Source organism: Leucopleurus acutus (assembly GCF_964270905.1).
Source record: "Leucopleurus acutus genome assembly, chromosome: 15".
NCBI lineage: Eukaryota > Metazoa > Chordata > Mammalia > Artiodactyla > Delphinidae > Leucopleurus > Leucopleurus acutus.
Window position 1 is genome coordinate 48,607,642 of NC_139157.1, and position 13,117 is coordinate 48,620,758.

Below are 13,117 nucleotides of genomic sequence, written 5' to 3' on the forward strand. Positions count from 1 at the left end.
GTGCTCTACCATCTGTTTGACAGGCAGGTGATACACACTAAGAATCACACGTCTAAGAGGGTCAGCTTCAAAGGGGACGTGGTTTGACTCACAGTGGCTTGAGGCCTCTGAAGGTTCAGCTCGGCGACAGGGCTCTTTTGATGATCCTGACTTTAGTACAGTTCTATTAGCCTGTACTGACAAACACATTTCTAGAAGGCTATTTGCCAAGTTAACTTCATAGTCCCTAAAAGGGTATATAGTCAAGATACATTCCACAGTGACAGCAATGGCAGAAACCGGTTAGGAGTGAAGGCTTACAGAAGGAGCCCCAGTACTTTGAGGCCTATGTTTAGAACTGAAGAATCAATTCAGACATACTATTTTATTAAATTAATTTTATTGAAGTAGAATTTATGTACAATAAAATATACCCATTTTAATTACAAATTGATGAATTAGGACAAATGTGTATGCTACCACAGGCATTCTATTTGACCAACACCGTAGGATGATTCAAGATCCCTTACTGAGAATGATGGTGTCTTCGTCAAGAGGGGACCTTGCATTTAAGGACTGATGATTCGTTTCACTGGGAGATTATTTATGATGGTTATTTTGTGTGATCATATTTTCAACTAAGCACACATCTGGGTAGAAGTCTTCTGTTGGTGAGGACTATTAAGTCAATTAAGTATTGTTTATTTGCCAAGTGTGCTTTTGTTCTCATAACCCTGGCCTGGAGTGCATCTCTGAGAGACTTAGGTTCTAAGCCTGGGTCTGCCACTGTGGACAGTGGACTTAGTTGAGGTTATAGGTTTTTTGTGTTTCTTCATGAGTAAAATGAGAGGGCTGTTTGATAACTTCTACCTCTGGCATTCTTAATTTCTCATGATAATAAGAATGAGTTATTTGATTTGAATGTGACTGTCACAAATGTAAATGGAAAACTACTTTCTACCAGTGTTGCTTCTCTGCAGATGGATTGTACTAGTTAATGAACAGGATAGCATCTGAATACCTCTGTAGCCTTGTTTCCTGGCCTTGCTGTCAGTGTGGAATATATCTTGATTATACTGTTGGTGACCTTGAAGTTTGTTAGGTAAATTGCCTTCTAGATACATGTGTTTGTCTTGCATAAAGCTTTTTATAAAGGCTGCTTTTTATTGGTTCTTGTTAGAGAAAAGAAAACCTTATCTCTGCTGTTCAGGCCTGTAACCACTCCTAAAAGGCAAAGACAAAGAAGTGCATTGTTAACTGTTGTGCAGAGCTGGGCTGGCAGCTGTTTACCATGAATACCGAGGTTTAATTAACATAGGTACCCGTTACAGATACCTCTAGACCATTTGAAGGTAAAATGAAATTAATCACAGCCTTTAGTATTATAGACTGCTCATTTTAAGACAGCCTACATCTAGTTATTGATACATAATTTCTAACGGGGAAGGAATTTTCGCTGCGAAAGAGCACTTTAAATAGTGGTTAGGTTCTCTGAATACAAAGGCCTATTTAACCCACAGTACACCTAAAGTATGACACTAATAAAACTATGGAACCTAATGTCCATTTTTCTGGATTTCTCTGGGGGAAGTACTGGTTTTTAGACCTAGAATGTTTGCTTTATAAACATATTTTGTCCTTCTAAGGTGTTCCAGACAGTATGCTGGGCACTGGAAATACAGGGATAGGTAAAATACAGTCCCTTTCCTACTGAATGCGTGGTGGGGAAAATTGATAATCATAAAATAGTAAGGTTTAAAAGAGAAACTGTAAAGTATGTTCAGGGATTAGCTATGCATAAGGTACTGAGAGTACAGAAGCATACCTAACCAGTTGGGATGGGGCTCTCTTGGAGGACTGAGCTGAATCTGAAAGGATGAGTAGAAATTTATAAGAATGACTTGGGGGACGTGGGTGGGGAGAACATTCCAGGCAGAGGAGACAGCATGAATAAGGGAATGGGGTAAGAAACTGTGAGTGCTTTGGTATTACTGGGGCAAAGCAAAAAAGTAGTGAAAGAAGAGGAAGAAGAAAGAAGTAGGGACCAGATTACAGTGGATCTTAATTGTCACGTTTAGAAGCATGGGTTTTCCCTGTGGTCAGTCAGAACTGAGCTGGTCAGGTTTTTGCTTGAGAAACACTACTGAGACAGGGATGTGGAGAATTGGTTTGAGGGTGCAGGGGTAGCAGCTTTCTCAGGCTGTTGTAATGAGCTGGTTGAGAAATGATGAAGGCCTGAATCAGGTCAGAGGTAATCAAGATGGGGGGGGGAGATAGCAGATAAATCTTTAGGAGGTAAGATAATCAGGCCTGAGGATTGGTTAGATTTTAGGAATAAAGGACAGGTGTTCAGACTTCTGCTTTTGTTGATTGAGTGACTGAGAAGGGAATACTATCAGAAAGAGAGACAGTGAAGATTCAGTTTGAACAAGTTGAATTTGAGATGATTGTGGAGATAGCCAGCATACAGTTGACATATCTCTAGATATATAGAAGCTTAGAGACCTAGAGGTATAGATTTTGGAGTCATTGGCATATGAGTGATTGTTGAAACCCTGGACTGAATTAAAATTAGGTCTTTAAAAAATCTATATTCAGAAGTGAGCTTGGCATATTTCATGGTAAGTGCTCACTCTGATTTCTTAACAATTTCTTTCAAAATTGAGAACTTGCCTACCAAAGGACGATGAATACTGAGCACTGGCAATTTTCATTCATTCATTTAATTGTTCATTCATTCAACAAATCTATTTTTTTAATTGACATCTGCTGATTGTTTTATTTAATTTTTCACTTTAAAAACAAGACCAAAATCAAAACCTCTGAACTTATACTTTTCAACCTGAAAGAATCAAAGAATATAGTTATAATTCTAAAGTAGCATCAATAAAGCAAGTGTTATTCTTATGAGTATTAATGGACTATACTGAAAGAAGGTAAAATATAATACTCTTATTTTGTACTTATTTTGAAATGCTGCCACTGAACAGATGTTTATTCTGAAAGATGCTACTATGAAGTTTGCAGACTCAAATACTGATAATCGTTATATAAAAGTAAATTTATGGAATAACTAGAAAACAGGCTGAATTGGAACCTGTGGATAGTTTTATGATATTAATTAGCAACATTTTTTTAAAGATATAGAAAGCTATTGTTTTAATATAAATTAGAAGTTTTAAAACCATCTCCCTTTAGTGCTTTCAATTATCACATAAACCAAAGACCCAAATAATTTCAAATGATCACAGATACTATTTAGGCAAAAATTCTCATGTGTCAGTACTTTTAATGTTGTGCACATCAAATTATAGTAAAAAATGACTATAAAGATGCAGCCCCTCTATTTCCATGAACAGCACACTGCATTACAGTAAACCGAGCTTATATTCAACCATCAAATGTGGTTCTCCCATTATTTCATTTTGTGACGGGTCATTAAGAATATCTTCAAGTCCAATAGTCTCATCATTACCCCTCAAGATATCCAATGAAAGGTTTGAGCTGGGAAGAAATGGAAGACACTGAACCTGCTGCACTGCCTTGAATTCCATTGGTAGTTTTAGTGGAGCAAATAGACCCTGGATGTTTCTCAGTATGGAAAAGTTCATTTTATCTTGGTTGAGCTGGAAATTTTTTTCTGTTAATTCAAGAGGATGACTGGGCAAAAGTTCATTTTTCACACAAGAAAAATCTTTTTGAAGAAGATCATGACTTTCAAAAGGTCCACTTGCTGAAAGTTCAGTAACTGGAATACTGTCCTTTAGCTGAGATCCAAGTCCTCTGGCATTCACCTTCAACTCGCTCTGCGAACCCATTCAACAAATATTTATTAAATGCTGTATGCCTGGATTTCAGCAGATACATAAAGTGGTGATAGAAATATCTTCCCTGCCCTTTAGGAGGTTGCAGTCACAATAATCAGATTCTCTATATTTTTAAATCCTTTACTGTCAATAAAGTTATTTTAAGAGGTAAAATTATGATAGACTGATGCTACTAGCAAATGACTATTGTGCTTAAGAAAAAAAGCATGTCTCTCACTCTTAGTTCTTTGTCCTGTTTGTTACAATACAGAATCTTATTTGTTCAAGGTGAACAATGGAGAACAGTGTAAAGAAAGGAACATAAACTGAAAATTTTCTCCTGGGAATGTACTTCTGTATGAAATGTGACGAGAGTCATGCCACTTCTGTATTTAAAGAAAAGAATAGTTGTAGCCATTAATATTAGGCTAGCACTGTTCATTGTTCAGAAACTAGTCTAGTTGATGTCTGATTGGTTTTTTCCTATTATTCAGGATTGAAGACAGTTGTGTTTGTTTTTCTGTCTTCTTTACTGGTGCTGATGAGAGTCATCTTGTGGGTTTTATATTTTTGTTCCAAATGTCCTGGTGTAGGAAGTGTAAAGCAAATGTAGTAGGATAATTGTATATCTTTAGGCTGTTCTATTTATGATGTGCCAATTAACTGAAATAAATTTAACCCTGTGAAAAAAATTGATTCTATAAAAGGAAAAAGCAAATCTAGAATACATGCAAAACATCATGAATGTACATTCAAGAATTAACTAAATTCTGCTAAAATATAGATATTTCAAGAATAATTTCTGAGTAACCATACTGTTTATCACATTAATTCCCTGACTTTTGCCTTTAAAATACAATTTAACTAAAATGAACCCTGCAGCCTTGATTTGTCTGTCCAGTTTTATTGCTGATAACTTGAATATGAGACATCCAACTCCTGCCATTTCTACTGTTTCTATGGTAACTAAAGTGTGCAAACCCAGCAGTATCACTTTCTTTCACAGCTGGCATTTTGTGTTCACAGTAAGAAGAGGGGTTTTAGTAAAGCATAGTCTGTGTTAACTGGGATGTAACTAGGTCAGAACAATTTTGGTATCCTTTTTTCATTCTTTTAGGTTTGTACGTGTGTGTGTGGGTGTGTGTGCATGAGCTGCAGTTTCCTTTGTTTTTTAATAGCATATACCTTCACTTAATTAATCACTGTCAAAGTTAGTCTTTTGAAAATTCAGCATAATATCTGTAATCACAACTCAGTGTGGAATCTTGAGGGTTATATGGAGTTGTTCAGAGACTTGCCCCTAGCCCTGTAGGTCCTTGAGTATTTCCCTTAAGAAGAAGAAAATCGATGTGAAAATGCTTTGAAAAGTTAAATGCATTTTATTTTTTTATTTATTTTATTTTCCATTATGATTTATTACAGAATATTGAATATAGTTCCCTAAGTTAAATGCATTTTCATGGTGATCATGTTATTTATTTTGCTGTTATTGTTGTTATTTTGAAACATCAAGTATCTTATGACCATAACACATTTACTCGTCCTGAAGGGGACAGATAAATCCCAGTTAAGAGGTGTGCATTAAAAAATGATTCCCGGGCTTCCTTGGTGGCGCAGTGGTTGAGAGTCCGCCTGCTGATGCAGGGGACACGGGTTCCTGTCCCGGTCAGGGAAGATCCCACGTGCCGCGGAGCGGCTCGGCCCGTGAGCCATGGCCGCTGAGCCTGCGCTCCGCAACAGGAGAGGCCACAACAGTGAGAGGCCCGCATACCGCAAAAAAAAAAAAAAGATTCCCTCTGTGATTCAAGATTTTTACTTGACTACAGGAACCCTTCTCTATGGATACTGCCCAAGCTCTAGGTTCCTTTCTCAGACTGTACAAAAGAGCTCACAGTCGCTGCTCCCCTAAACCATGTCACCACTTCTGCCCTCATCTCAGGCCTCACTCTTAGAGCTTCCATGGGCTTCAAATAGATCACGTCAAAGGTATTCTCTACTGTCTTCAGACCTAGCTAGATCCTCTTTTCTCTCTCTCCCTCTCTCTCCTCATTCCATTGTGGTTGTGCTTATATTCATATTCTCTGTTTCCATATGGTGTGACTGCAGGAACTTCTAATAAGAGCTAACAGTGATCCAAGATGAACTTCCTGCTTTTCTCCCATTCAGCAGCTCATAATCTATTTTCATTTCTTATACGAAGCAATTTTTGTTCCCTTATATCATGCTTTGTGTTTTTCTCTTATATATTTATTTTAAAAGGATTTAATTCCTAAATCCAAAATTTAGGAATTGCGAACAGTGTAACAAATGGTACATAAAATGGTTTATTTGATGATTTTACAATTTAAAAAATTGTTATATCCCAGAGATTCCCATTCTCACTAAGGCCTTGAAAAATGTACTCTAAATCTGCCTTTACCTTTTCCCCACTTATTTGGGTCTCATTTATTGTGTCTAGCTTCTGTAAATGCACAGAAATTATTTTTTCTGTGTCACCAGTGACCTTCTAATTGTCCCAAAGTTGCCTCTTCTCAGCTTTCATTCTGTTGCAGCTGAAGGCGACCTCTTCCTTTTTAAACTCTTAGCTTCTAGAACCCTGTGCTGACCGTTTTCTCACCTTGGATGCTCTTTCACCAGTTCTTTCACTGGCTCTTGTTCTTCTACCCTTTATTCCTCTCAGCATTATTTTTTTCTTATATTTTTAAAATACCATTTATCTACTTGTAAACAATACCAAAATATACAAAATCAAACATTATGGAAATATATAATGTAGTAGAAAATGGTAATCTCTCCAAACCCTGCTATCAGAGATTGGGCAGGATATATATAAAATAAATTATGCAATTTGTAAAAATTATGGGTAAGATGGATAATATAACAAAACGATGCTAATTCTAGTCATGAAAAACCTAGTCTTTCCGAGCCCCCACGTCATTCTGTCTGACCGGCACCCCTCCCTAACCTTTGCCCCACCCCTCCTCTGCTGCCCCTGGGCAAACTCCCCTCCTCTCACGTTGACTGCAACCGCACTGACCTCCTTGCTCTTTCTCCAGTGAGTCACCCTGCCAGCTCACCAAGGTTTTTCCTCACTGCTCCCAACACCATGATCTTGCTCTGCTGCAGATCTCGTGGCAGCCCTCATCAACTCTCAGAGCACAGGCTAGACAGTGCTCAAGAACCCATCCAGGGGCTTCCCTGGTAGCGCAGTGGTCGAGAGTCTGCCTGCCGATGCAGGGGACACGGGTTCGTGCCCCGGTCCGGGAAGATCCCACATGCCGCGGAGCGGCTGGGACCGTGAGCCATGGCCGCTGAGCCTGCGCGTCCGGAGCCTGTGCTCCGCAGCGGAAGACACCACAATAGTGAGAGGCCCGCGTACCACACACACACACAAAAACAAAAACCCATCCAGTTCTGCTACCCAAATGACTTGTGCCAAAAGCAGAACCACTGCAAACAGCAAGCAAGCACTACCTAGGGTTTCCTTCTCTTTAGAATCATCAGTGCCTTACCACTCTGTTCTCCCCGATGCCCACTGTTCTCCGTAGCGTGTCTCTGCTTTACCTGTGCCTCAAGCCTTTCAAGTTGCTCTTCCCTTATTACTGCACTTTCTTCATGTCTTATCCCAGATGTTACCTTCTCAGAGAGGCATTATGTAAGTAATTTAAAATTATGCTTAAATGATGTTGGAAATAACACCCTGTCATCCCACTCCCAACAGTACCTATCCCCATTCCTTGCTTTATATATTATCTTACAAAGCATAACAGTCAAGAGCCTATCCCTTAACTCAATAACTGGAATATTACCAATAGCTTGCTTCTATTTATGTTTTTTCCCTCATCCTGTCCTCTTGTCTCCTCCCAAGAGGTAACAAATATCCTGAATTTTGAACCTTCACTCCTTTTGAACATTCACTCCTTTTAAAAAATAGGTTTATCACATTTGTATATATGCCTGAACAGAACATTTTTTAGCTTTGCTCGGTTTTAAGTTTTATGAAAGTGGCGTCCTGTGTATATAGTCTTCTAAAACTTGCTTTTTTTCTCTCAACATAACGCTTCCAAGATCTGAACATTTTTTACTTTTGTCTAATTCAGTGATTTTCACTGCTGTTTTAAAACTCATTGTGTGACTCTACCACGATTAATTTCTCCATTTTCCTATTGGCTAGAAATTTGGGTTGCGTCCAGATTTTTTTTTTTTATTACAAACTGTGCTGCTATGAACATTCTTTGGTGTTTCTAAAAATGGAATTACTGAGTCAAAGGGTATGCAATTGTTCAGTTTTGCAAGATGATGCCAAATTGTTTTCCAAAAAAGTTGCACCAATTTATTCTCCCACCAGCAATGTATTGGAGCTCCCCTGAGCTACTTCCTACTCAACTGTTCTTAATTTTTAACCAGTTTACTAGGTGTAAAATGGTCTCTCACTGTGATTTTAATTTGCGTTTTCCCCATTATTGATGAGGTATAGCATCATCTTTTCATATGCTTAGTGGTTAAACATTTTCTTCTTTTTGTTAAATCCCTGTTTGGACGTTTTGTCCATTTTTCTGTTAGCTTGTTTTTCATATTGATTTGTAGGAGTTCTTTATTCTGGATACTAAACCTTTGTTACTGATAAGTGTTGCAAATACTTCTGCCTGTCTGTGCTTTGTCTTTTTATTTTCCTCATCTTTGATGATTGGAAGTTATTTTAATAGACAAATTTATGTCTTTTCTCTTATGGTTATTCTTTGTATCTTGTTTAAGAAATTCTTCCTCACCTCAGAAAGATATTCTCCAGTTTTTTTTTCCTCCAAAGTTTTAAAGTTTTGCTTTTCACATTTAATTCCTTAATCCTCCTGAAATTGTTGTTTATATGATATGAGGTGAGGATTCATTTTACTTATTTTTTTCCCACTTAGATAACCTGTTGTGCCAGCACCACTTATTGATTAGTTCTTCCTTTCTCCACTGATCTGAAGTTCTCTCTCAGTATTTTGGTTCCATCTGGGTTCTCCATTCTCTCCCATTGATCAGTTTGTCTATGCCTGTACTAGAAGCACACTGTTTAATCACTATAGCTTTAAAATAAATCTTGATATAATGTTTTGAGCCAGATTCCTCTCCTCATCCCCTACCCCTAACACTTTGTGAATATCTTGGCTATTCTTAGCTCTTTGCTCTTTCACATACATTTTAAAATCAGCTTTTCAAGTTCCACAAGGAAACTCTGATGGAATTTTGATTGAAATTGCATTGAATATACAGAGAAGTATTGGGAGAATTGATGTCTTTACTATATTGAGTCTTCTTATCTATTAACATGAGCTCTTAATTTATTTAGAACTTCTTAATATCATTTAAAACAAGGTTTCAAGGTGTTCTGTATAAAAATCTTGTAAATCTTTTGATATATTTATTCCTAGGCACCTTATACTTTTTTGTTGTTGTTGCTATAGAAATGCTGCCTTTGAAAAATTATATTTCCTAGCTTTTTTTGTCTGATATACAGAAATACAGTTGACTTGTTCATATTGTTCAAGTAGCCAGACGTTCTAAACTCTCTTACTTTTGCTAATAATTTGCCTGTAAATACTTTGGGCTTTCTATGTAGATAATTATATTATCTGAAAATAACAATAGTTTTATTTTTGCCTTTCTAATATATATGTCTTTAATTATTGTTTTATAGTAATAGACTTATAGTACAGTGTTGATTTTAGAAGTGTTAATAGTGGGTATTCTTACATTATTCCTGATTTTAAAGGAAATGATTTCAATGTTTCTTTCTTAGTTTTTGATATATACCCATTATCAGGTTAAGGAAGTTTTTTCTAGTCTAACTTGCTGAGAGTTTTTATCATGACTGGGTGTTAAATTTTATGAGCTGCTTTTTCAGCCTCTATCAAGATAATTAAATCATCTTTCTTCTTTAATCTGTCACTGTGGTGATGGACTTATATAGATTTTCTTATATTAAGCCATCCTGGCATTCCTTTTTCTGGATTTGGCTTATTACTATTTTGTTTAATATTTTTGAGTGGAGTTGGCCTGAAGTTTTTCTTTCTTATCCTTTTTTGGTTTTTCTGTCAAGGTTATACTGGCTTTCTAGAATGTGTTGGGAGTATTCCCTCTTCTTCTATTCTCTGAAAACGTTTGAATAAAATTGAAACAATCTGTTCATTGAAAATTTGGAGAACTTGCCTCTGTGATCATCTGTTTTCTTGGTAGCAAGATTTTTCTTTTTAACATCTTTATTGGAGTATAATTGCTTTACAATGGTGTGTTAGTTTTTGCTTTAAACAAAGTGAATCAGCTATACATACATCCCCATATCTCCTCCCTCTTGCGTCTCCCTCCCACCCTCCCTATCCCACCCCTCTAGGTGGTCACAGAGCACCGAGCTGATCTCCCTGTGCTATGCGGCTGCTTCCCACTAGCCATCTGTTTTACATTTGGTAGTGTATATAAGTCCATACCACTCTCTCACTTCGTCCCAGCTTACCCTTTGGTAGCAAGATTTTTAAGTCCAGTTTTACTTTATTTACTACTTCTTGGTTTCTTCAGGTTTTCTAATTCATTTTGAGTCAATTTGTAGGTTACAGTTTCTTGAATTTGCCTATTTTGTATATATTTTTAAATTAATATAGTTTTTTAATAGGGTTCTTTTATCTTTCTAACCTCCACTGAATCTATAGTTATGTTCCTTTTTTAAATTTGTAATATCATCTATTTGCACTTTCTCTCCTTTTGATGTAGTTGTCCTAAAGGCTTCATAAATCCTCTCTTGTTCATAAATTCCTGTCTTTACCTTTATACTTCTACTTTCTTTTGTTTTAGTCTGTTGAATTTTGTTTTGTTTTAACTTCTTAACTTAGGCACATAATTATTTTCAGCCTTTCTTCCTAAGGTAAATATTTAAGGCTATACATTTCCCTTGTAAGTTCCACAGGTTTTGATAGGTCGTACTATCATTATTCCATTTCTGAATATTTTAAATTTCTTCATACTTTCTCCTTTTACCTTTGAATAATTTAGAGGTATTTTTACATTTCCAAATATGGAGTTTTAGATTTATACTTTTGTAATTGACTTTTTTTGGGGGGGCTGCATTGGGTCTTCATTGCTGTGCGTGGGCTTTCTCTAGTTGCGACGAGTGTGGGCTTTTCATTGCGGTGGCTTCTCTTGTTGCGGAGCATGGGTTCTAGGCGTGTGAGCTTCAGTAGTTGCAGCACGTGGGGTCAGTAGTTGGCGGCACATGGGCTTCAGTAGTTGTAGAGCGCAGGCTCAGCAGTTGTGGCGCACAGACTTAGTTGCTCCACGGCAAGTGGGATCTTCTAGGACCAGGGATCGAACCTGTGTCCCCTGCATTGGCAGGCTGATTCTTAACCACTGCACCACCAGGGAAGTCCCTGTAATTGACTTTTAACTTAATTTCATTGTGGTCAGAGAACATAGTCTGTTTGATAACAATTCCTTGAAATTTCTTGAGACCTGCTAGTACACTAACAACATATGTAAATGTTCCATGTATGATTGAAAAAAAAAATGTGTACTCTCTAATTATTGGGTAAAAAGTTGTGTATATGCCTGTTAGATCAACTTTGTTAATTGTGTCCTTTGGATGGTCTGTATCTTACTAATCTTTTGTCTGCTTGACATATCGATTATTGAGAAACGTTTGTTATCCTTGGTCTTTTCCCTCCCTGAAATTATATCAAATACATATATATTTCAAGTACATAATGAGTTTTAGGAGTGTTCTCTCTTCCTGGTGAATTGAATCTTGTATCATTACATGGTGACCATCTCTACTCCTAATAATGCTTTTGTCTTAAAAGCTATTTTGTCTGACATTACTATAGTTGATTCTTTCAGCACTTTGCCTGCTCTTTTAATAGCCTTTTACTTTCAGCTTTTATGGTCCTTCCACTTAGATGGATCTCTTGTAAATAGTATGTGAATGGATTAAAGTATGTTTTTAGCAGGAAAATGTATTGTTTTAGTCCTTAGGCCTAAGTTAGGAAGTTTTTCCTACAGAGAGGGTTTCCTTTAGCTTCTTCTGGTTTACTTTAGTCCCCATGGGAGTCTTGACTGATTGTCAGGGAACAGGCTCAGTTTCTTCACCTTGCTGGTGGTCCAGGGTTCAGTGTCCCCAGTGAAGTGTGTTACTGGCATCTGCTCCCAGGTCCATCCTGCCTTTCCTTCCTTCTCCAGCCCTTATTTGGGGGTGGGGCTGGGGTTGTTGTAGATATCCCTTATCTCAGTGGTTCCCCAGACGTTTTGGCACCAGGGACCAGTTTCATGGAAGACAGTTTTTCCATGAATTGGAGTGGGGAGGATGGTGCGGGCGGTAATGCGAGCGATGGGGATCAATGGGGAGCGGCCGATGAAGCTTCGCTCACTTGCCTGCTGCTCACCTCCTGCTGTGCGGCCGGACTGGTACGGGTTTGCAGCCCGGGGGTTGGGGACCCCTGCCTTATCTCTTGTGAGATCAAGGATCCTTCAAGGAATGTTTCTTAGGCAGCATATATATTGTTGTTCTGTAATGGCAGGGTCTCCTAGAGCACCTACTCAGCCATAATACCAGATGCGGAAATCTCTTTGTGTTCTCCTTATTTAATTTTTATCCACAGTACTTAATCAGTACTGATGTACTGTACATTTGTTATTTATTGCCCTTCTCTTCCCACTAGAATGTAAGCTCCATGAGGTCAAGGATCTTGCCTGGTTTTGTTTACTACTGTATCTCTAGCATCTAAATCACTGCTAGATACTCAATCAGTATTTGTTGAATGAGTGACTATGGAGGGAAGTGAAGGTGGTGCAAAAAAGCAATGCCAAATCTTGAACTTTTCCCTTGAAATGCTCTTATGTGTTGCTCCAGGACCTTTGTCACAAGTTAGGGACCCCTTACTTTTCCCTTGACTATTGTAACCACTTCCAACTGGTCTGTGGTCCACCTTTCCTTCTCAGTTCATCCTTCACGGTGCTACCAGAGTTTTTTCCTAAATATAGATCTGATTATCTCACTGTCTTGTCTCGGCTTAGCCTATAGCATAAATTGTAGTTTCTTTAATGTGACGTTTAATTTCCAACATAGTTCCTAGCCTTAGGAATGCTCTACACTGAGCATTCTATGCTCTAGTCAAAATCAAAATACTTGTAGGCTCTCCCAGTATGTCATGTCCCTGGGTTTTCTTTGTGACCAGGCTCTTACTTTTAGGGTTCTCTAAGCCTGAAACGTCATTCTTCTGTTTATGCTTATCAAAATCTTAGGCACTCTTAAATTCATCTAAAGTCATCTCCTTCCTAAAGACTATCCTGATATTCACTGAGAAGAA

The 13,117-nt window shown here is 37.8% G+C and overlaps 2 protein-coding genes across 5 annotated transcripts in view; one reads left to right on the plus strand and one right to left on the minus strand.

Moving 5' to 3' along the window:
- Positions 1-13,117, plus strand: part of CDK19 (cyclin dependent kinase 19) — a 179,250-nt gene that overhangs the window by 139,586 nt on the left and 26,547 nt on the right. The window lies entirely within an intron of this gene.
- LOC309971946 (proteasome maturation protein-like) lies at positions 2,788-3,984 on the minus strand. The gene has a single exon (XM_082855383.1). The coding sequence runs from the start codon at positions 3,795-3,797 to the stop codon at positions 3,348-3,350; it is 450 nt and encodes a 149-aa protein (XP_082711509.1). The 5' UTR covers positions 3,798-3,984; the 3' UTR covers positions 2,788-3,347.